The sequence below is a fragment of the Oryx dammah genome, unplaced genomic scaffold (assembly GCF_014754425.2).
Source record: "Oryx dammah isolate SB20612 unplaced genomic scaffold, SCBI_Odam_1.1 HiC_scaffold_8, whole genome shotgun sequence".
In the NCBI taxonomy this organism is placed as follows: domain Eukaryota; kingdom Metazoa; phylum Chordata; class Mammalia; order Artiodactyla; family Bovidae; genus Oryx; species Oryx dammah.
This window is the reverse complement of record NW_024070192.1, coordinates 6166284-6190884: the sequence shown is the minus strand read 5'-3', so window position 1 is coordinate 6190884 and position 24601 is coordinate 6166284. Positions and strand designations below refer to the sequence as shown.

Below are 24601 nucleotides of genomic sequence, written 5' to 3'. Positions count from 1 at the left end.
AGCTTAGGACCAATCAGAGAAACCAGGTATGCACTTCTAACCTCTACTTTTTAAAAAAACATTTATTTATTCTTGGCCATGTCATGTGACATGTGGGATCTTAGTTCTCCAACCAGGGATCGAACCTGTGCCCCCTGCCTTGGAAGTTCAGTCTTAACCCATTGGGCCACCAAGGAAGTCCACACTCTACTTCTGTTATTGTTTTCATTTTATTAATTATTAATATTGTTAAATATATTAATATTTATTATCATGCACTGATTTAAACAATATTAATAGATAGTATTGGGCTTCCCTAGTGGCTCAGATGGTAAAGCGTCTGTCTGCAATGCAGGAGACCTGGGTTAGATCCCTGGGTTGGGAAGATCCCCTGGAGAAGGAAATGGCAGCCCACTCCAGTATTCTTGCCTGGAAAATCCCACGGACCACGGGGCCTGGTAGGCTACCATCCATAGGGTTCCAAAGAGTTGGACATGACTGAGGAACTAACACTTTCACTCTATGGGAGCCCACTTCTATTTCATCACAGAGGAGCTCCCTGGAGGTGAGGCAGCAGGTCTAAGAGAGAGGTCAGAGGTCTCAGAAGGCCAAGAGGCGTGCACACACACACACACACACACCACAAACACACACTGGTCCATGGGAGATTCTCAGAAGCTGCTGCTTATTCTGTGAGATGCCTCCAACCAGCAGGCTGGGTCTTACCCTTCTACTCTGAACTGAGGTTCATCCGGGACTCGGGAGTTTGCCAATGGATTTGACCGTGGGTCCCGTCTTGTCCAACCTCCACATTTTACAGATGAGCTAACTGAGACCCCTGGGGCCAGAAATGACTTTTCCAAGGTCATGCAGTGTGTTGGTATCAGAGAAAGGTCCAGAGCCCAGGTGCCCTGGTGCCAGCTCAGTGGGTTCCCCACCATTAAAGCCAAAATACTGTGCCATCATCCCACCTGTCAGTCACTTCTCAAAAGTCGGGCCCCTGGAAACGCTCTCAATGGAGAACTTAGAAGAACTCCTGCTCTAGCCCACCCCACGTGACGTCTGCTGGCGATGCCCGCTGTCCCAAAGTGAAGAGGTGACTGCTGGCACACGGCTCCCCAGCCATCTCCCCCCCGGCCACGTCCAGCCAGCCAGGCGGGCACCTGAGCCGGTTGGGGCACCCGGCCTGCGACCCTCAGTTCCCACGGTCCCTGGCCCAGGCCAGCAGCGGGCTCAGCAGGTGGAAGGAACCCTCCCAGCCAGCTGTGCCCCAACGCCCCTTGACAGTGAGCCCTCTGATGCCAGCCTCCTTCCCACAATCCTGCCTCCCCCAGCCCTGGGAGACCCAGTCACTCGATCCTTCTCTCTGGAAAAGGAGCAACGCCCTGCCCTTCTCCACAGGGGCCTCCAGGAACCCCTGAGGCCACAGCCTTCCATTCAGAGCCGCCCCCACCCTTCTGGGAGTGGTGTGGCCATCAGGGGCTCCAGTGCCAGGGCAGCTGGGCATTCCTCTCCCTGGCTTTGCCCTGTCTGCTAAATATACATCTAGGAGGAGTCTGGGAGGGAAACGCCACAGACCTTGTTAACTCTTTCACTTCCAGCAGCCATGGAGAGAGCTGGGGTGGTAGGGCGGAGCCAGGCCGGCAAGCGGGTGGAAGGGGTGCCCAAGACTGGAGGAGCCCTTGCCCAGGCTCAGCTGGAGGGGTGGGAGGCCCCAGCCGATCCCTCATGCCCGGCCAGGGGTATGGGACCTGGGGTCAGAGGTCAGGAGTGACCGTGGGAAGTGGACCAAACCATGGCCTCATCACCCTCTCCCTGCTCCCGCCCAGATGACCCCGAGAAGGAGGAGGGTAGGTGGGGCCCTTGGGCGGGAAACCCCTGCTGGCCACGAGGTGGAGTCAGGCCAGCACCCACTTTCTCCAGGGGCACCTAGACGGTGACCTGAGCTCTCCCTTCCAGGAGAAGGTGACGGAGGACCAGGTGGCAGCCCGGCTCCCCCCGGGGCATCCCCTTTCCAGGCTCCTTGAGAGGAGGTGTGATCAGACAGGAGGAGGCTCTGGACGAGCCCCCACAACCCCCTTCCCTTCTTCCCTCCCCTGCAGGGCGCCCCTCAGCCAGGCCTGCCTTCCTGCCCCTTCGGTGCCCCGAGAGCCCCAGGGGGCCCTGGCTGAAGGGTCGAAGCATCCCAGGAGCCCGACCTCAGCCCCCCACCCCGGGTCCCAGCTCGGCAGGTGACTCACTGTGGGGTCGGCAGGCCCCCTCCCTGCCTGCTCTCCCTCCCCTTCCTGCCCCCTCCCCGTCCCCTCCCCCCTTCCTGCCCGCTTCCTCCATCCTGGCGGTGTGGGGCTGAAGCCGAGGCTCACAGTCTCTGAGTAGGGAACGTGCCCTGGGCAGGGGCTGCTAGGGTAGCCTGGGACCCTAGAGGCACTGACCGAGGCCGTGCGGCTGCGAAGCCCGGGTAGGCCGGTGCCCACCGCGGGGAGGGCAGGCAGCCAATGTGGGATCAGCGCGAGGGGTTCCCGGACCAGGCGGGAGGGACGAGGGTGAGGACCGGGCCCTTCACACAGTGCGCCGCGCAGCCAGCCTTCCCAGTCGCCAGGAGGACCTGGGAAACCGCGACAGTGACACGCGCCCGTCTCCGCCACCTCCTGGCTTGGAGGAAGGTCGTGACTCCATGGCCTCAGGGTGGAGAAGAGTGACTAGGGGACCGGTTGAGCCCTCTTGCCCAGCTGCTCCCTGCTGGCTGTGGACGGGATGGGGATGGGGGTGAGGGTGGGTGGGGGCATGGAGGGGCGTGGAGGGGTGGGGGTGGAGGTGGGCAGGCACAGTTTCTTGGCAATAACTTGGATCTGCCTGGAAATCTGCTTTAAAGGCCCGCCCCCTGGCTACCAGGCCAGTCTGCGCATCCGGCCTATCCTGCAGCGCCCCCTGCTGTCTCAGCCCGTAGTGACGGGACAAAGCGGGAAGTTGGGTTGGAAGACCCTCAAGCTTCCCTGCGGACTAAGGAATCAGGGCCTTGATGGGAATGCGGGGGACGCCAAGATCCCCAAGACACCCCCATGCCAAAGACCATCCCATTGTCCTTGCCGACAGATCTATAACCTGGCCGACCAAGGGGCTCAACATTTAATCTGGTGAATAAGCAAAGTTTTGCTCTCTGGGGGCGACCCCTTCCCCTGGGCATGGTTGCTGAAAATAGCAGACCCTCTAGAAGGCTGGTTCCTTGTCTCCAGCATGCCCCCTCCCACCCGTCCCCATCCCAGGAGCACGTGGACAGCCGTGGGGTCCTTTACCCAATGGACACGGACAGGGTGGAGGTTGGGGGGCTGGGGGTGGAGGAGGCCACGGTGGGATTAGGGGAGTGAGGTCAGAAGCCCCCAGGACCGCTGACAACCACGTGAGGGAGCAGAGGCAGTGAGTGCAGGTAAGAGGGGATCTTTGGCAGCGCTGGGAAGCCGTGCACACTTCAGTGACAGTCGCTCAGTTGTGTCCGACTCTTTGCAACCCCATGGACTATACAGTCCATGGAAATCTCCAGACCAGGATACTGGAGTGGGTAGGCTTTCCCTTCTCCAAGGGATCTCCCCAACCCAGGGCTTGAACCCAGGTCTGCTGCATTGCAGGCGGATTCTTTACCAGCTGAGCCACAAGGGAAGCCTGTGCAAACTTTAAGCCCAATGCAGAATGGGAAAAAACAAACAAACCAACATGCTGTTGGAGGTGAGAGCATTAAAGGGAGCCCAGGAGATGTGGCAGACAGCAATTTTATTCTCCTGCGCGAGAACAAATACGAGCAGCAGCCAGAAAGGGGGCCAGCAACCCCGTCACAGCTAAGAAAATGCAGAAAATTCTTCTGAACGAGGAGGAGATATTCTCAGTGTGGAATTTCAAAGTTCTGTAGCCGACTTCGGGAAACTTCTTGAGGGAAGACACTGTCCTCAGATGTTTCTTCATTACGGTTTAACCAAAAACATCAAGATCTTCCAAGAATCCAGGAAGAAAGGAGAGGTCATGTTTAAGGATTCAAGACTGACATTGAATCCTGCTACACCAGCCAGAAAGAAAGGTGGAGGACATTTCCTAAAGAGCTAAGAGAAAAATTCTTCTCGTCAAAAACTGAACATACAGCCAAACGAACACTTCCTTTTGAAATAACCACAGTGCTATGGGCCAAATTGTGTCTCCCTAAATTTGTAGGTTGAAGCCCTAACCCCTCTGTATGTCAGAATGTGAATTTAAAGAGATGATTGAGTTAAAATGAGGCCATTAAGGTGGGCACACATCCAATATGACTGGTGTCTTTTTAAGAAGAGGAGATTAAGGGACTTCCCTTGGCGGACCAAGTGGTTAAGTCTTTGCCTTCCAATTCAGGGGGTGCAGGTTCAGTCCTTGGTCAGGGAACTAAGATCCCACATGCCTTGCAACCAAAAAGCCAAAATATAGAACAGAAGTAATATAACAAATTCAATAAAGACCATAACAACAGTCCATATAAAAAAAAAAAAAAACCCTAAAGAAAAAAAGATTTGGACACACATAGAGACACCAGGGACGTGGCCGCCAAGAGGAAGGAGCTTCGGAAGACACAGAGGAGTGTCTGGGCCAAGGGATAAGGCCTCCGAAAGCAACCAGCTTGCCGACATTTAATCTTGGACCTCCAGCTCACAGAGCCTGAAGAAAATTAACTTCTGTTGCTTAAACCCCCCAGACTACAGTATTTTGTTATGGCAGATCTAGGGCATGAATACACCTGGACACAGAGATCAGAAAACAAGTTGTCGACCAACTTCCAGACTGGCAGAAATCATATATATAGACTTGGAAATACAGGACAAACAACTGTCCTCAGGTATTAACACAGGGTTAAAGATAGGAGATAAGATCAACTGATAAAATGGAAAATCTGGGGCGGGGTGGGAGGAATCTGTAAGGGAAAAGCTTGGGATTTCAAAAAGGATTTCCATCAGCCAAGGTATTTCAGCAGATGGGGTGGAAATAAGCAGGGCGACCCACACCCCGGAAGTGAAGTTCTCCAGAAGCCATTGAGACTTTAATGACAAAAATTCACAAAGGAAAGACGAGCAGCTTCAAGAATAGCTTTCATTCAGTGACTTGTTTATCTTAGTGATGATCTCTCACTTTCATTAAAGGTTATAAAGATATCAAAAAGAAACTGCTACCTAAAGCTTCGTAGGGAAATATGATGGTGGTGGTAAGTTAGTCTCTAAGTCATGTCCGACTCCTTGTGACCCCATGGACTGTAGCCTGCCTGGCTCCTCTGTCCGTGGAGTTCTCCTAAGTAAGAATACCGGCATGGGTAGCAGTTCCCTTCTCCAGGGGATCTTTCCAATCCAGAGACTCAACCCAGGTTTCCCACACTGCAGGCAGATTCTTTACAGTCTGAGCCCCCAGGGAAGCCCCTTAGTTCCCAGACCAGGGATCAAACCCGTGTCCCTTGCATTGGCAGATGGATTCTTAACCACTGGACCACCAGTGAAGTCCCTTTCTGTCTCCTTGAAGACAGCCCCCCAGCCAGTTGAAAGAGGCTTCTTGTCTTGCCCCACTGCAGCTGCCTTCCATGGCCAAGGTCTCCCCTGAGACGGGACAGCTCTCCTGCAGGGCCCTGCAGGTTTCCTATAAAGTGGGAAGGGGGGGGGTCTCTCCCTCACAATGTGTCATTTGATTCTGCATCAAAAGATGCCTTTCTTCCCAGCACTTCGCTCTGTAGGGTGGACTTGGCCCCTGGGAAGGGTTGGGGGAGGCATCATGTCTTGCGCCCCTTCTTGGGGAACCGGCACTCATACTCTCTTCCTCCTTAAGCAAGAAATGAAGGTCCACTTCATCAGCTCTTCCCATGGACAGGTCTCTGTGCACATAGTGTTACTGAACAAGAATCGGATCCTGTGCGGCTGCACGCAAAGCCCATCTACAGACACCAGGTTGTGGGGAAGGAAGTTCAGTTCAGTCGCTCAGTCATGTCCAACTCTTTGCAACCCCATGAGTCGCAGCACGCCAGGCCTCCCTGTCCATCACCATCTCCCGGAGTTCACTCAGACTCACGTCCATCGAATCAGTGATGCCGTCCAGCCTTCTCATCCTCTGTCGTCCCCTTCTCCTGCCCCCAATCCCTCCCAGCATCAGTCTTTTCCAATGAGTCAGCTCTTTGCATGAGGTGGCCAAATTATTGGAGTTTCAGCTTCAGCATCAGTCCTTCCAAAGAACACCTAGGACTGATCTCCTTTAGGATGGACTGGTTGGATCTCCTTGAGTCTCCTTGGACCCTCAAGAGTCTTCTCCAACACCACAGTTCAAAAGCATCAATTCTTCGGCACTCAGCTTTCTTCACAGTCCAACTCTCACATCCATACATGACCACTGGAAAAACCATAACCTTGACTAGATGGACCTTTGTTGGCAAAGTAATGTCTCTGCTTTTGAATATGCTATCTAGGCTGGTCATAACTTTCCTTACGAGGAATAAGCGTCTTTTAATTTCATGGCTGCAGTCACCATCTACAGTGATTTTGGAGCCCAAAAATAAAGTCTGACACTGTTTCCACTGTTTCCCCATCTATTTCCCATGAAGCGATGGGACCAGATGCCATGATCTTTGTTTTCTGAACGTTGAGCTTTAAGCCAACTTTTTCACTCTCCACTTTCACTTTTATCAAGAGGCTTTTTAGTTCCTCTTCACTTTCTGCCATAAGAGTGGTGTCATCTGCCTATCTGAGGTTATTGATATTTCTCCCGGCAATCTTAATTCCAGCCCGTGCTTCTTCTAGCCCAGCATTTCTCATGATGTACTCTGCATAGAAGTTAAATAAGCAGGGTGACAATATACAGCCTTGACGTACTCCTTTTCCTATTTGGGACCAGTCTGTTGTTCCATGTCCAGTTCTAACTGTTGCTTCCTGACCTGCATATAGGTTTCTCAAGAGGCAGGGTAGGTGGTCTGGTATTCCCATCTCTTTCAGAATTTTCCACAGTTTATTGTGATCCACATAGTCAACGGCTTTGGCATAGTCAATAAAGCAGAAATAGATGTTTTTTCTGGAACTCTCTTGCTTTTTCCATGATCCAGCGGATGTTGGCAATTTGATCTCTGGTTCCTCTGCCTTTTCTAAAACCAGCTTGAACATCTGGAAGTTCATGGTTCACGTATTGCTGAAGCCTGGCTTGGAGAATTTTGAGCATTACTTTACTAGCATGTGAGATGAGTGCAATTGTGTGGTAGTTTGAGGATTCTTTGGCATTGCCTTTCTTTGGGATTGGAATAAAACTGACCTTTTCCAGTACTGTGGCCACTGCTGAGTTTTCCAAACTTGCTGGCATATTGAGTGCACCACTTTCACAGCATCATCTTCTAGGATTTGAAATAGCTCAACTGGAATTCCATCACCTCCTCTAGCTTTGTTCGTAATGATGCTTTCTAAGGCCCACTTGACTTCACATTCCAGGATGTCTGGCTCTAGGTGAGTGATCACACCATTGTGATTATCTTGGTCATGAAGATCTTTTTTGTACAGTTCTTCTGTGTATTCTTGCCACCTCTTCTTAATATCTTCTGCTTCTGTTAGGTCCATACCACTTCTGTCCTTTATCGAGCCCATCTTTCCATGAAATGTTCCCTTGGTATCTCTAATTTTCTTGAAGAGATCTCTAGTCTTTCCCATTCTGTTGTTTTCCTCTATTTCTTTGCATTGATTGCTGAGGAAGGCTTTCTTATCTCTCCTTGCTATTCTTTGGAACTCTTTATTCAGATGCTTATATCTTTCTTTTTCTCCTTTGCTTTGCACTTCTCTTCTTTTCACAGCTAACTGTAAGGCCTCTCCAGACAGCCATTTTGCTTTTTTGCATTTCTTTTCCATGGGGATGGTCTTGATCCCTGTCTCCTGTACAATGTCACGAACTTCATTCCATAGTTCATCAGGCACTCTGTCTATCAGATCTAGTCCCTTAAATCTATTTCTCACTTCCACTGTATAATCATAAGGGATTTGATTTAGGTCATACCTGAATGGTCTAGTGGTTTTCCCTACTTTCTTCAATTTCAGTCTGAATTTGGCAATAAGGAGTTCATGATCTGAGCCACAGTCAGCTCCTGGTCTTGTTTTTGATGACTGTATAGAGCTTCTCCATCTTTGGCTGCAAAGAATATAATCAACCTAATTTCGGTGTTGACCATCTGGTGATGTCCATGTGTAGAGTCTTCTCTTGTGTTGTTGGAAGAGGGTGTTTGCTATGACCAGTGCGTTCTCTTGGCAAAACTCTGTTAGCCTTTGCCCTGCTTCATTCTGCATTCCAAGGCCAAATTTGCCTGTTACCTCAGGTGTTTCTTGACTTCCTACTTTTGCATTCCAGTACCCTATAATGAAAAGGACATCTTTTTTGGGTGTTAGTTCTAAAAGGTTTGGTAGGTCTTCATAGAACCATTCAACTTCAGCTTCTTCAGCGTTACTGGTTGGGGCATAGACTTGGATTACTATGATATTGAATGGTTTGCCTTGGAGATGAACAGAGATCATTCTGTCGTTTTTGAGATTGCATCCAAGTACTGCATTTCAGAGTTTTTTGTTGACCATGATGGCTACTCCATTTCTTCTGAGGGATTCCTGCCCACAGTAGTAGATATAATGGTCATCTGAGTTAAATTCACCCATTCTAGGTGAAGGAAAGGGCAGCGTTTATTGCAGGGTGCCAAGTGAGAAGTCCAGGCACCTAGTGCTTTAAAAGCCGAACTCCTTATTTGGTATGTTAAATTACATGGAAATGCATTTGTTGGACAAAAGGAAAACAGTCAAACAAGATAAAATCATAACAGTTTAGTCATTAAACCAAGTCAAAGACTTCAATTCCTCTTCAAGAGCTATAGGTAATATTCTGTGCAAAGTCCTTTGAGCTATTTTTGCAGCTACTGAAACCCCCACCAGGTGGAAGATGTTAGCTGTATGTGGCCCGCGGGCACGTAGACTCCAGATGGGTTGCAAACAGAAAGGTCGATGATGTTGACTCCCGATTACCTCACTACCCACCAATCAGAAATCACTCACCCTGCAGCCGTCTCCCTCACTGTCTAAAAACCTTTCCCCAGGGCTTCCCTGGTGGCTTGGGGGCAAAGAATGTGCCTTCCATGGCAGGAGACAGGTTTGGCCCCTGGTCCAGAAACACCGCATATGCCGTGGAGCGACTAAGCCCATGCCCCACACTGTTGAACCTGTGCTAGAAACTGTGCTCCGCAACAAGAGGAGCCACCGCCATGAGAAGCCCGCATATTGCAACTCAAGAGCAGCCCCCGCTCCCTGCAACTGGAGAAAGAACCCTGGCAGCAACAGCCAGAGACCCAGCACAGCCAAAAATAAAGAAACAAATAAGTAGATGATGTTAAAAAGCAAAGCACTTTCCCTAAAAGCCATCAGGGGGTTGCAGCCTTTTGAGCATTAGCTGCCTGGATTCCTGTCTTGGCACCTGCAATAAACGCTGCATTTTCTTCCACCACAACCCGGAGTCAGTGGATTGACCACACTGCGCTGGGGGAGAGTGGACCCGCGTTTGGTTTGGTAACGATGGGGGAATCCGCCATGCCCCCGACCGACTCAGGGCAGGCTGACTTTGCTCAGAGGTCCGCTGTCCTTTCTCTCAGTTTTTGGAACCAGAGTGTCTTATAATTTTCCAGAACAGAGGAAGGTAACGTGTGGTTTAGACAAAGTAACAGATCTCCTGTCTAGCAGGGTGTAGGGCATCCGCCCAGAATTAAACCTGCTGAGTCTGAAATGCAGTCTGTACAGCTCCTGGCACCAAGACATACCTGAACCTGCACTTGTTCCGGTCAGGTTTCACCCCTCAATGTGTTTGTGGCAAATGCAGGGCACAGTCTTGGTTTTCAGAGCTTATTGGAATCTAGACAGGATTGGGGACCTGTCTTTTCTTCCTTATGGGTGCGGCTGAAAGCTCCTTCCTGGACATTCCTGCTGTGGGGAGAGAAGTAGGGAGGGAAGAGGGAAGGCCAGGTGCATTTATTTTGCCCTGACCGTTTGCCCGGCACATATCTGCCTTTTTCGCTTCTGTGATCCCACTAAGGGGTTGGGTGCTGGTGAGGGCCCTCCTGGACCTCCCGTTCAGGGGAAAGGTCAGTTCAACCTGATCAAGAAGCAGAAAGCAGACTGTTAATGTGTTTACCCAATGCCTGGAGCAGGTGGGAGGTCCGTCTGCTGTCTCTCCCAGCTGCCTTTCCAGGCTGGCACCGCCTAAAGGAGAGAGTCTGGGAGGAGCGGGCAGAGCCCCCCTGGGCCTCCTGTCAGTGGAACCATCTCCCTTCCCCCCCCGCCCCCCCCCCCCCCCCCCGTGGAGAAAGAGCCTTCTTCCCCAAGTGCAGTGAGGTCAGCAGCGTGGCCAGAGCCGCCTCTCCCCTCTCCTGGCCCCTGAGCTAAGAGGGCCTTTTGTCGCTTAGTCCTGCTCCTTGGCAACCATGAAGACTGCAGCCCCGGGCTGTGTGGGGCCCCTGAACCTGTTCTGGCTCCAGCACAGGGGGTCAATCAAAATCAGTCCAGGACACTCAAGACCCCGAGGTCTTTATGTCACCCCAGAGCTGGGACATTGAGTCTGCTTAAGACCACTTTCCCAGACAGCTCTTTCCCATCGTTCATTCCCCACACATGGTTCCCCCCGGCCCAGGAAAGGCCTGGGATTCTGGGGACATCTTCCTTTCTCCCTAGCATTGCCAGCAGGAGCCAGAGAAGTAATTGACACAGGGAATGAGAGGTGGGCTCCAGGAAGGGGTGGGATAGAAGCAGTTCATATTCAGCCATCTATTCATTCGTTCATTCAACCCCCCAACATTAATTTAGCTTCCTGGGGAGCCACCTCTGAAGTGAGAAACCTCTCTCCCCACCCCCAGATTGCAATGGAGAGTGTTGATAAAGTTTGTGGGCACAACCACAAAGACCCCAGTAATCCGAGCATGAGCCATCCCAAGCTCCCTGCGTGGGCTCCTCCTCTACAATTCTGCCCCCTTGGGGAGTCCCGGAGGCTTCAGCATAGGCTCCGCCACCATGCCCACTGACCGCGACCCCAAAGTGCAGGGCAGGTGGGCGTCCTGGAAGACCTCTCGGACAGTGGCCCGAAAAGTTTTGCTGACGAAACAGTAGAGGCCGAAGTTGACGGCAGTGTTAAGCATAGCCACCATGTTGGCCACATCCAGGGCCAGGTGGACCCTCCAGTCGCGGTAGACGGGGGCCACGTACAGGTGGTAGAGCATGACGAAGATGCGGGGTGCCCAGAGGAGGGCGAAGAGCGTGGTGACGCCCAGGAGGATGGCGGTGCTCTTGCCCACCTGGGGCCGCGGCCCGCTCCGGCCCCTCTGCTGCAGCCGGCGGACGATGGCCAGGTTGGCCACCAGGAAAACGCCACAAGGGATGAAATAGACAATGAGGCAGTGAGCCCACTTGAGCACCTCGTCCAGTGTGCTGGGCGGGTCCGCGTCTCTCCACACGTCCAGCCACCAGTAGAAGGGGATGCCAGTGAGCAGTGCAGCGCCAAGGACAGCGGTGATGGCCTGGCGGGCCCGGCCCAGGGACGAGGTGGCCCGGTGGCGCAGGGGGTGGCACAGGGCTCTGTGCCGGTCTACCGTGAGCAGGACGGCGATCCAGACCGAGGCGTGGTTGGCAGCAAACTCCAGGATGTTCGCTGTGCGCACTACGGCCTGGGGCACCTCTCGGGCCAGCACGGCTCCCTGCAGGAGGAAGCCCACGAACACGATGACCACCTGGGTGACGATGTCCGAGGCCGTGAGTGCCAGAAGGTAGTAGTAGGAGGGCTTCCGGGTCCTGGCGGCGAGGCGGGCCAGGGCCACTGTGGTCAGGAGATTGACTGATGGTCACCGAGGTTAGGGAGGAGAAGGGTCAGAGGTTAGAAGGGCTGCCTGGATGTGCTTTCTCAGCGTCCCTCTCCGCCTGCTGCTTCTTGCCTCTCTTTTCCTCTTTCCGGAACCTTCTGAAAGCTCACTTTGTTGGAAAGGTTAAGCAGATCAGCCTTGCCTTGTCCAGCCGTGGCACCGCAGGCCACTGCCTTACCAGGCTACAGGCAGGGATGAGCCATTCCCTAATTCCACCCATCCTCTCCTGCATCCATACCGCACCCCTGCTCTGCTCTCTGAATGCAGCGGATGGTGCAAGAAGCTTTCAATGTGAGGCTCTGGGCTGTTCTGCATGAAGTTAGTTATTCTAGGAGAAGCCCATTCCTGCGGGAAGAAGGGGGCTGTCTGCTCTGGTGAAAACTTGGGTTTAGCTATTGAGCATGCAAGACTTCTGCAGTGGCTCAGCGGTAAAGAATCTGCCTGCAGTACTGGAGATACAGGAGTTGAGTGTTCGATCCTTGGGTTGGGAAGATCCCCTGGAGGAGGAAATGGCAACCCACTCCAGGCTTCTTACCTGGAAGATCTCATGGACAAAGGAGCTTGGTGGGCTACAGTCCATGGGGTCACAAAGCATCAGACACAACAGCCACTGAGCACCCTCGCTTTTACTCCCCACTATGCTTGGCTCTGCAGTGACCACAAGGCAAGGGGAAGGAATCTATGATCCCGTGTCTCAGAGGTCAGCGTGGAGGACTGACACCCATCGAAGGAGGACCCCAATTTCTGGCCCAGCCCTGGACCCCAGACCCCACCTCACTCACCAGGCAGCCCCAGGCCCAGGAGGATGCTGTAGTAGATGACAGGGATGACTCCAGCCACACATGGGGACACCGCGGGGCTCTCGGGCCAACGGCCTTCAAGCTCCTGGCTCAGCCCGCTGCTGTTGGGTGTGGGCAGCAGGGTCACCCATAGCTGGGCAGCTAGGAAGTGCAGAATGGCAGGTTAGAACTTTTGGTCTCTTTCCAGCCTGGTCTGGAGCAGCCCCACCCTGACCTTGGCCCTGAGGTCTTTACTCACCCTGGCTCCATGCAGAGCCCCTAGTCAGGTCCAGCCAAATGTGATCCCAATGGCCATGTCCTCTCCACCCCAGCCCACCACCTTAGGGGCCTGGCTCCACTATCAATGGGAAGAAGTGCTTGGTGGCCTTTCTTGCCATCTTAGAGATTATTTCTGAATTGCCTGGTTCCCAGGCAGCCTGAGTCAGACAGTCTGAACTGGGGCTTGAGCACTGTGTTCTTAAGGCATCCTGGGTGACTGACCCAGACCCACGGTAACCATGGCAACCGCGCTGCTGTAGCAAACAGCTGCCTCCTCTTCAAGGAGAGATGTGACCAAGTTCTCTCCTTTCTACCCCAAAGAGCATCTCTCTCTCTGACTCCTAGTACCACTGGGGCTGGAAGGGCCCTGGTTTTCAGATAGGGAAACTGAGTCCAGGGGGCTCAGGTGTGACCTGCCTGCCATCACACGCATCTAGCTAGTGGCCGATCTGGGATGAGGACCAAACATGCTCTGGTCCCTCTCCGCCTAGTCTACACTTTCAGATTTTAGGTTTCCCCTTCCAGCTTTTGATTTTTTCCATTTCAAGCTCCCCATTCCCACCCCACCTCCAGATTCCTGGGTCTTAGTCACCTTACCTGTCTCTTCTGCTGTCAGCCGCATGCTCCTGGGTCCTGGGTCACCCTGTGGCTTTTTCCTGGGGCGCCTGCAGCTGCCTCTCAGTTGTTTGCCTGACGGTTCTTTCAGCAGCACTGAGTCTGCGATCAGTACAATCAGTACGTGTGAAGCGGCGGGTGGTGGGAGGAGGGAGAGGGAGGAGGGGGAGGAGGGGAGAAGGGGGAGGAAGGGGAGGAAGGGGAGGAGGGGGAGGGTGGGGCCTGAGGCCCAGGGGGATGAGCCTGAACAGTGATACCGTCTAGAGCAAAGCAGGATTACGAGGGAGCCTGGGAAGGGAAGGGGCGAGGCTGGAGGGCGGCCTTCGGAAGGGTCGCACTGGCACGCTGGACGGCCTGCCCCGTGCTCCAAGGGCACTGGGAACCGGCCTGGGCTCAGTCTGGCTGTCAGAAACCCTGGGGGCGAGGACTCTGAAGAAAGGCAGATGGGTTCCAGGAGCTGACTCAGAGAGGAGTGGGGGGCAACCCGAGCAGGGGAGGGAGCACCGAGGCTGCCCTGGTTGGGACACGGATCTGGAGAGAAGCCCCTGGGCCAGGCTGGAAGGAATCAGTCACGCAGTGGCTGCGGGTGGTGGGTCGAGAAGGAGGCTACCTCGGGGTTGGGTGGGAGTGCTGCTGGCCTGGAAGAATGGCAGGAAGCCATGCCCAGGGCTGGCCAGGACCCCCAGGAGGAGCTGGACCCAGCTGCCAGCAGCTCTGGGAAACCCAGACGCAGTGGCACCCCACAAGCCCTTGTTTTCCTACCCCTGGTGAAATGGACCATTCCTTCAAGCAGTCACTAGCAAATAAACACCATCCGGCATGGCTTGCAGTTCAGAGAGACTGGAATTTGAGTCTGGCCAGCTCTCCCATCACACGTGGGGAAAAGTCACCAGGACAGCCCGCAGTGGGCGCCCGGGACAGTGTGTGGATTGAGTCTGGGGTGAGCTGAGGCCCAGCCTGGAATCGCCTCCCACGCTCACCCTCTGGGAATGCCGCAGAGCCCGTCTCCTGGCTCCCTGAGTTAGACCTGAGTCCCTGGAACAGCAAGGAGATCAAACCAGTCCATCCTAAAGGAAATCAACCCTGAATATTCATTGAAGGACTGATGCCGAAGCTCCAAAACTTAGGCAACCTGATGGGAAGAGCCGATTCGTTGGAAAAGACACTGATGCTGGGAAAGATTGAGGGCAAGAGGAGAAGGGGACGACGGAGGATGAGATGGTTGGATGGGATCACCGACTCAATGGACATGAGTTTGAGCAAACTCTGGGAGATGGTGAAGAACAGGGAAGACTGGAGTGCTGCAGTCGGTGGGGTTGCCAAGAGTTGGACATGACTTAGTGACTGAACAACAGCAAAGTTAAATCCCGCTCTGGGGCTGGAAGTACCAGGATGCCCACCCCCAGCCTCACCTTCACACCCAGCCTCGGAACTCACAGAAGCCTTGCTATTCCCTGGTGGCCAAGTCCTGGCACTGCATACCTCCAAGAGTCCACTGGCTTTGGTCAGAGGAGGCACAGTGGACACTCAGGTCCCTATGCAGAGTGTCTGGGACTCCAGCAACAGAGGGTGCAAGTGGCACAGCTAAGTCCCCAGGCCACCACCTCCCTGCACCAGGAGGCTGTGAGTGAGCAGGGGGCCGCTTACAGCCAGGTGTAAGGGTCTCTGCCAACATCTCCTGAGGATCCACCCTATTCCCCACGGGTCACGCTCCCAGCAGCCCCGCAAGCTAACTTGGGACACCTCAATTTCACACGAGAGGGGACCGAAGCGCAGAGAAGTCCAGCAAGTAGGATAAGGCTAAGAGCATGTAAGTGGCAGCAGGCGGAATTTGAACTTGGCTTTGTCCCTCCTCCAGAGCCGTTTACTGATCACTCCCTCCCACCGGAAGAGCAGGTGCTCAGGTAGTGCAAGTCCACCTTGAGCTCAGGCTTTACCGGGAGGGGAAGTGGGTCAGGTAGATACACCCCTCGGATGCACAAGGCCCTCCAGCTGGGGGTGGTTGGGCAGCATGACGCAGGATGCTGAGGCTGGAAGGTGGGTGCCACCACGGGACAGCCTGGCTTCAGGCGAAGCTTTCCATATCATGTCAGTCACTTTGAGGAGCAATTCTTTCCTGTTTATCATTGCTGTGCCTCCCACCCCCAAACTCGAGCGGCCTGGAACCTAGATTCCTGATTTCTTGTTCCCTAATCGAAATGTTCCCGGGCACCCTAGCTCAGGAAGTGAGACATCACAGGGGAGGCTGCAGCTGGGGCGGGGGGCGCTGGGAGCCCACCCCTCCATCCTCCCGTGTCCGCAGATTCAGAAACTCTGCATCCTGCTCCAAGCTTACTCTACCAACACTAGAGATTCCTTGCCTCGCGTGTGGCTACTGAAGTAGCTTCCCAGAAGAGACAGTATGGGGCTGCGGAAAGAAAAGCAGAAAAGCAACATCTGAATCCAGGCTCAGCCCCTTCGGGGCCAGGAGACCTCAGACAAGCCCCTTGGGTCATAGGTACTCTTGTCTCAGGTGGGAAGTTACACTGGTCTCTGGGAATTGTTCTAGCTCAGATTTGCTCTCGAGGAATTACGGAGCTTCCAGATGCACAGGGCAAGATAAAACTGTCTCTGACCTTCCATCTTCAAGGCTGGGCAGGGTGGACGCCCCGCTTCCTCTCTCCAGCTCCAAGACTCTCACGCACACCACAAGCACACAAACACAGGCATGTATACTTCCACACCACACACACACCTACAAACACATGTGTGCATACTTACAGATCGCACACACACACACTTGCACACCTACAAACACATGCATGCATACCCTTCAGAAACCCTCAGACTAAGAAAATGAAAACAGAAAATGCATATTCCTGGAAAGTCATCTTTTTTGTTTGCTTTTTAAAATTTATTTGGCTGCACTAGATCTTAGTTGCGGCATGCAGCTCTTTAGTTCTGGCATATGAACCCTCAGTTGCAGCATATGGGATCTAATTCCCTGACCAGGGATCGAACCCAGGCTCTCTTCACTGGGAGCTTGGAGTCTTGGCCACTGGACCACCAGGGCAGTCGCTGGAAAGTCAGTTTTTAGATCAGTAGAGGAGTTTCAGGGATGACAAGTTAGAACTAGAAGAGGCAAGGCCCCTCAGAAATAGGAAGTCAGAGGTGACCCTCCTGGGTCTTCCGGGTAACCTGGGCCCTCCCCAATTCCTGCACACTTGAAATGCTGTCCATCTAACTCTAGCCAGTAGAGCTTAGCTTGGGGGTGTACATGACCATTGTCAAGATGCTAAGAAGACACAGGTGCCCTGGCTCCTAGGTGGAGGGTGGGAGATTCCAGCACAGGTGGGTCACACTTCTGAGCCTCAAGGAGACTTTCTAACTGAAAGACCATTTTCTGACTAGTGGGTTCTCTCAGCATCATTTTGTAAAAAAAAATCATCAATGACATCCTATTGAACAGCACTGGGCCTGACCCGGCCCTCCCCTCACACTGAGGCTCTGTCTTGTCGGATTGGGTCAGGGAGGTGGTACAGCCCCCGGGAAGGGCAGGCACACAGCCAGTGGGCAGGGGGTGGCAAATCTGGATGAAGGGAGCTGGGCATGAAGGTCAGGACAGCTGGGAGGGGTTTCCGCTGGGCCGGACAGCTGCGTCTCTGCCAACCCGGACGAAGCAGGTGCCAGACCCAATTCCAGCTCTCTCTGTGGCTCCAGAGAGGGGTGGGGGGTGGAGCTGTTGGGTTTCTCTGTGCCAGCCCGGGGCAGAGATCAATGCATTGAGCCGGTCCCTGGGATTCAGAGAGCAAGGGAGGGCTGGCTCTGACTCAGCCCCAGTGAAGGGCCAGGCCTCGGGAGAAAGGCTAAGCTGGATCTCCTGGGAGGACCCCCACCACACACACACACACACACACACACACACACACACACACACACACACACACCCCTGCCACACACACACACCATTTCAGTTTATCAACTTGGAAGGACTCCCTCCTGTGAGGATCTGGGCCAGGCCCTACCTGTTCCTGGAAAAGGTGAGGCCCCACCAGTGCCGCCCACCCATCCCCCTGGGCTCCAGACCCCACCCTCTTCTCTCTATTCCTTTGTCCTTAGAAGAGCTTGCCCCTGCACTAACCCAGTTGACACCGTCACCTAGCTGTCTGCCTCAGTGTCTCCGACTGTCAGGGTGGGTCCTGGCTCTGCTATGTGTCTCCTTGCAGCTTTTATTATTATGACTGCACCTGTCTTAGTTGCAGCAAGCCAGATCTTAGTTGCCTGACCAGAGATGGAACCCGGCCCCCCTGCCTTGGGAGCATGGAGTCTTAACCACTGGACCATCAGGGAAGCCCCCTCCGAGGAACTTTGAGATGGGAAAAATTACAGTAGGAAGTTGGACAGAAGCTGGTAAGAGAAACCTTCCAAGGAGGTGAACCAAGAGACCTGAGACCACTTGAGAAGGTGAATTAGAGGAAGAAGGTGCCAGGGCAGCTCCTGGTCAGATGGTGGGTGGGATGCCTGCGGTGGACCAGCCTCAAGCGCGGCTCTGGGTGGGGGTGCTCAGCATGGGGTGCAGCTGCTCTATGCCCGGCCCCGGCATCCTAGCTCACCTTGACCTGGGGGGGGGTGTGTGATGGCCACAGCCCCCATGTCCCTAAGGCCCATCACCCTCCTCAGAGGACGCCAGGAACCTTCTTCAACGAAGGACATGAAAATGACATCAGCTACCCCACGGGACCCTACTTAGAGCCCTGTCCTCTTTTCTGGAGAGCTAGCCCACCCCAACATGGGAGGGGGAGGGGTGGGGCCTGGACCGCGGCCTCCTCCTCTTCCAGGCCTTTCCTTTGCAGTCCTTGGCTCACCATGGTGCTCCAGCCACGATGCTGCCAAGCGTACTCTGTGCCAGGGTTGGGGGTCAGGGGAGGCGGCTGGGGACCCTCTGGGCTGGTGGCTGCCTCTGGTTCTGGAGCCCTTTGCCTGCCCTTTGGAGAGCCTTCGACTTCCCAAGAGAGGAGTGACTAGCTGTGCCGGGTGGTAGGAGACGTGGGGGAAGCCACCGGATCTGGTCCCCTCAGGGGCCCGAGAGTAGCACAATAGCGCCTGGGGCAGCCGCTCTCTGGCTCAACTGGTTGCCTGGGTAACAGCTGGGGCCAGTTTCCACCAATCCAAGGCGGAGGCTGGGTGGGGGGAGGGAAGCCAGCTGGGAAAGGGGGGCGGCCATCCCCTTGGGCTGGATCCTATATAAGGAGGAGGGATGTGCGCGGAGTGGTCTGGGCTCCGCTGTTCCTCCCGTGGGCTTGGGGGCAGGGTGCAAAGATGCACAGGCTGGGCTCTGCCAAGCCTGGGTCCTGGGCCAGCTTCTGGGCCATGCTGACCTTGGTGGGCCTGGTCACTCATGCAGGTGAGTGGGCAGTGGGCAGGGAGAAGGGGCAGGACCTTCGGGCTCCAACTGCCCATGGCCAGGAGGGGGCGGTGTCCAGACGGCCGGGCCAGGCATAGTGTTGATTTGATCACGCAGCTCCATGGAGGAGGGCAGCTGGCCTCCGAGGGCAGGAGGGCTGGGCAGGCAGGGGGCTTAACCACAGGAACACCCTTCCACTGTCCATTGTCCCTGGCAGCTGGGCCCAGGCTGGGGAGAGTGGGATCCATCCACGTTTGGAGCCTTCACTGTGACAGCTTGGGGGATGGCGGGGCTGGAAAATAACCAGGGCTCCTCTCACCCTTTCTCCCTCTCTCTATCTGCCTCTCACTCATACACAGAGGCTCTGCTTTCCTGGGAGCCTCCTCAAGAGGCCACATGGGCCCTGGGACTGTGTGTGTGTGTGTGTGTGTGTGCATGCGTGTGCACAGATATGCTCACTGGGGGCGTGGGGGTGCCCATCTGCTCCCCTCGACTCCTCAGTCCGTGCTCCACTTGGGGAAGCTGCTAGCAGTGCTTTCTGTCGCTGAGTTTTCCGTCCGTGAGCACGTGTCCCCATCTGACCCTCATGGTGTCCTGGAAACAGGGGAGGACGGTCCCGCTTGGCTTGCCTGGAAGCAGGAGGACGCCAGTCCCCAGGCGCAGGTGCCTCAAAAGTCCCGTCCAGGACCCGCTCACTCTGTGCTTTCTCGGGTCCCCCAGGAGGCCAGTGTAGACCCCTGCCTCCCAGATCAGGACTACCCCCCCAGGCTGCAGCCCCTTCCCCTGCTCCGCCCCCTCACCTCCCACTCAGAACGTGGGCAGATCCCCTCCACCTTCCTAGCACCAAGCCCAGCCTCTCCCAGGGCCTCGGGTGGGCTCCTTATCACTTCCTCAGGGAGCCTGTCTCTGATTCCTGCACCTACAGGAGCTGCCACCCAACTCCCGTCACCTCCCTTACTGGTCACAGCCTAAAACCAGAGTGCTTATTTGTGTATTTATTGCCTAAGAAGCTAAGTTGTGCTTTTATGAGTGTAAGGAGCTGGTTTGTTTTGTTCACTGTGCTGGTCTGAGCTCCCAGGGGAGTGTCTGGCTTATTGTAAGTGCTCAATAGATTATTTGCTGGGGAATGCGCTGATTTGGGCCAACTTTTCTCTTCCAAGGGGTAAGGTGGGCAATTCTTCAGGAGGCAAGGGGGTGGGGACCAAGTGGCTCCTCAGTCCTCGCCTAGGGGTCTGGCATCATGGAGATCAGCTCTAGATATTAATTTTTTTTTTTTTGGATGTGTTAGATCTCTGTTGCTGTGTGGGCTTTTCTCTAGTTGCAACAAACAGGGGCTACTCTTCTTCGAAGTGCGTGGGCTTCTCACTGCAGTGACTTCTTTTGTTGCAGACCTCGGGCTCAGTAGTTTCAGCTCCCCGGCTCCAGAGCACAGACTCAATAGTCATGGAGCACAGGTTTAGTTACTCTGTGGCATGTGGGATCTTCCCGGATCAGGGATCAAACTTATGTCTCCTGCATGGGCAGGCGGATTTTTACCACAGAATCACCAGGGAATCCAGCTCTGGACATTTTGTCCCATCCTGATTCATGACCTCTCCCGGCCAGGAATCTGCCCCCCGCCCCTTCCAAGAGCATCTTCTCAGGGTCTGCTCAGGTTCACGAATTTCCCCATCTAAGATGTGCTTGTCTGCACACACATGCATCCACGCACTTCACAGGCACAAACGGGAGCACACAGCCTCCCCAGGCTTCCCCTACCCTCTGCCCACATCCAACCACAGGTATCTCCAGCTGGTCCGTCTGCAACCCCAGAAGGCTGCCCTCTCAGGCTGCTTTGTGTTCCTTCCTGCTGCAGCCCAGAAAACTGATGGCGGCGGGGAGTCAGCGGGCACCTCCATCAACCACTCTCAGCTGCTGCTCCAGCGCCTGCAGGAACTGCTGCGGCAGGGCAATGCCAGCGATGTGGTGCTGCGGGTGCAGGCCATGGGCACCGACGAGGTCCGAGTCTTCCATGCCCACCGCCTGCTGCTGGGACTGCACAGTGAGCAGTTCCGGGAGCTGCTGAGTAACCAGAGCGAGGTGGTGCTGCAGGAGTCCCGGGACTGTGCTGCCGTCTTCGACAAGTTCATCAGGTGGGGAAGGATCGGCGGGGGGGGGAAGACGTCATCCCTTTCCATGTCCCTGGCCTCTCCACTCACAGGGTGATGGAAGCCCTGGCTCTTAGCCCTGCCCCTTCCCTAGATGGCATTAGGATGACCATGCAACCACCTCCCTCTTCCCTCTTTGCACCAGCTTCTTGCAAAATGCAGCATGACTCCCCTGCCTGAAAGCTCTGAGTGGTTTGAAGTTAGTTACCAAATACTCTCAAAGCTGTTTCCAAACCTGGCCTTGAGAGCTTTTAAAGACTATAGACTTCTGGGCCCCACCCTGAATCCCGAGCTTCATATCTAGGGCCGGGCCAAACAGTTTCTTACTTTAATGTCTCTGTGTGGTTTAGCTGTCTGGCCAGGTTTTAAACCACAGAGCTAGGGGGCTGCTTCCTGCTAGCATGCTGCACAGAGACACTGCCCACACTATAGTCTGAGAAAGTGACCCTGCTTTAATAGCATAGACAAGATGGCTACAGAATATTGGTCATTTCTTCAAACTTCCAGGCAACAAAAAGAGAGATAGCACAGGAGAAAAGCATCTTTCCTCTACCCCCTAACTGGGAAAGACTGAAGGAAGGAGAAGGGGACGACAAAGGATGAGATAGTTGGATGGCATCACTGACTCAACGGATAAGAGTTTGAACAAGCTCCAGGAGATGGTGAAGGACAGGGAAGTCTGGTGTGCTGCAGTCTGTGGGGTCGCAAAGAGTGGGACAGGACTGACGGACTGAACAACAATAATCTCTACCCTAGTCAGTTCTATTTAACCAGGCTTTCCTCCAATCCCAGCCTGTGCCTTTGTGGACATCTCATTAGCTAGAATTTAGTCATGTGATTTAAGGGATTCTGGGAAAGAGAGGCAAACAGCGAAGTTCAATGGATTGCCCACTCTCATAGCAAGTAGCTGGCAGAATATGAATCCGAACCCACACTATAAACCTGGCGAAGGTAGGAGCTACATCTTTCTTGTCCCAGCACAGAGCTCAACCACTCAGAGGGCACTCAGTTGAGGAATCACTGACGTGCTCTGTCAGCTAAGTCCTGTCTGACTCTTTGCGACCCCATGGGCTGTAGCCCACCAGGCTCATGTGTCCATGGTATTTCCCAGGCAAGAATACTGGAGGGGGTTGCCATTTCCTCCTCCAGGGGATCTTCCTGACCCAGGGATCGAACCCGCCTCTCCTGCATTGGAAGGCGGATGCTTCACCACTGAGCCACCTGTGCTCAACAAATGCTTGCTTATTCCCACGTCCCACGAGAAACCGGAAAGAGGAGGAGGTGAAGTAGGATGCGCGTGGAAAGGTCCTTCTGTTGGCTCCCTTAATGACGATGCTGTCGCCCAACGCCGGGTACCCTTGGGACTCAGGAGGCAGTGCTGGGTAGGGTAACCGCGGCCGCCCTGACCGTGCTCCATCTCTGCGCCTCTCTGGCAGGTACCTCTACTGCGGCGAGCTGACCGTGCTGCTGGCGCAGGCCATCCCCCTGCACCAGCTGGCCACCAAGTACCGCGTGGCTTCCTTGCAGCGGGGCGTGGCCGACTACATGCGTGCGCACCTGGCGGGCGGCGCGGGCCCGGCGGTGGGCTGGTACCACTACGCGGTGAGCACCGGGGACGAGGCCCTGCGCCAGAGCTGCCTGCAGTTCCTGGCCTGGAACCTGTCGGCCGTGGCGGGGAGCGCCGAGTGGGGCGCCGTAAGCCCCGAGCTGCTGGCGCAGCTGCTGCCGCGCTCGGACCTCGTGCTCCAGGACGAGCTGGAGCTCTTCCAGGCGCTGGAGGCGTGGCTGGGCCGCGCGCGGCCGCCACAGGCCGTGGCCGAGCGCGCGCTGCGCGCCATCCGTTACCCCATGATTCCTCCGGCGCAGCTGTTCCAACTGCAGGCGCGGTCGGCCGCCCTGGCGCGCCATGGCCCGGCGGTGGCCGACCTGCTCCTTCAGGCCTACCAGTTCCACGCCGCCTCGCCGCTGCACTACGCCAAGTTTTTCGACGTCAATGGCAGCGCCTTCCTGCCCCGCAACTACCTCTCGCCCGCCTGGGGCACCCCGTGGGTCATCAACAACCCGGCCCGCGACGATCGCAGCACCAGCTTCCAGACGCAGCTGGGCCCAAGCGGCCACGACTCGGGCCGCCGGGTCACCTGGAACGTGCTCTTCTCGCCACGCTGGCTGCCGGTAAGCCTACGGCCCGTCTACGCGGACGCCACGGGCACCGCGCTGCCCCTCGCACGCCCCGAGGACGGCCGGCCGCGGCTGGTGGTCACGCCGGCCAGCAGCGGCGGCGACGCGGCGGGCGTGAGCTTCCAGAAGACCGTGCTGGTGGGGGCGCGCCACCACGGCCGCCTGCTGGTCCGCCACGCCTACAGCTTCCACCAGAGCAGCGAGGAGGCCGGCGACTTCCTGGCGCACGCCGACCTGCAGCGGCGCAACTCCGAGTACCTGGTGGAGAACGCCCTGCATCTCCACCTCATTGTCAAGCCCGTCTATCACACCCTCATCCGGACCCCCAAGTAGCGGGCCAAGTCGGGGAGCTCAGCATCCCTGATGCCTCTGGATCAGCAGAGTAGAGGTGTCTATCCTGGCCTGCCGGGTGACCAGGCGCTGGCGGCCTTAGAGCTGGGCGGTAGACCAGATGCCTGGTTTCGGGAGCTGCTTTCACACTGACTTGAACGTGAGGTTCTTGGTGTTGTGTTCTATGTGTGCTCAGCTGTGTTTCAGTCTTTGCCACCTCATGTACTGTAGCCGGGCGGGCTCCTCTGCCCATGGAACTTTTCAGGCAAGAATACTGGAAGGGGATGCCATTTCCTCCTGCAGGGGATCTTCCCAGCCCAGGAATTGAACCCATGTCTCTTGCATCTCCTGCATTAGCAAGTGGATTCTTTATCACCAGCACTACGTGGGAAGCCAGTGCTCTTGGTAGAATAAGCCAGTGCTCGGAGCAGCAAGGGGGTGATTAAACCACCCCGTTCTAGGGGTAAAAACAGTCCAAGGAGGGCTCCACAGGGCAGGGACTCCCCATCGTTCCTTAGCTTTTCCCCAAGGGCCCCCATCCCCACAGGAGACAGAGCAGGTAAAAGCATCGCGATGGCCAGGTGCACCTTGGGGGAGCTTTCTCACCTGAAACTAAGGGGCTCAGCTGAGCAGTTTCTGAGCCCTGACTTCCTGGGGTGGGAGGGGTAAGCACCACCCTAAAGTCTCTGACCTCTCCTGGGAGGAGGTCTGGGCAGAGACCTCAGAGTCCGGAGGAAAACAGCTTTCCCCCAGGAGTTTGTTGACTGGTGCTCTACAACCAGCAGGAGAGGAAGAGGGTGTGGTTGGAAGAGGGGACTTGGGTTGAGTCTTAATCAGTGATGTGCTCAGTCTCTCAGTCGTGTGTGGCTCCTTGCAGCCCCATGGACTGCATGTCGAGCCCGCCCGTCCTTTACCCATGCAACTCTGCAGGCAAGAATCCTGGAGGGGGTTGCCGTTTCTTCCTCCAGGGGATCTTCCTGACCCAGGGGTTGAACCCACATCTCTTGCATCTCCTGCTTTG

General features: G+C 55.3%; 2 protein-coding genes across 2 annotated transcripts; one reads left to right on the top strand and one right to left on the bottom strand.

Annotated features, from left to right (window-relative positions):
* Positions 1-10972: 10972 nt before the first annotated feature.
* GPR142 (G protein-coupled receptor 142) lies at positions 10973-17590 on the bottom strand. The gene is made up of 4 exons (XM_040244314.1): positions 17547-17590; positions 13573-13644; positions 12652-12812; positions 10973-11844 (listed from the first exon to the last, which is right to left on the bottom strand). The coding sequence occupies exons 1-4, from the start codon at positions 17588-17590 to the stop codon at positions 10973-10975; spliced, it is 1149 nt and encodes a 382-aa protein (XP_040100248.1).
* Positions 17591-18809: 1219 nt separating this feature from the next.
* Positions 18810-23839, top strand: BTBD17 (BTB domain containing 17). The gene is made up of 3 exons (XM_040244354.1): positions 18810-18925; positions 20781-21057; positions 22509-23839. Exons 1-3 carry the CDS (start codon positions 18841-18843, stop codon positions 23581-23583), a joined length of 1437 nt encoding a protein of 478 aa, XP_040100288.1. The 5' UTR covers positions 18810-18840; the 3' UTR covers positions 23584-23839.
* Positions 23840-24601: the final 762 nt, after the last annotated feature.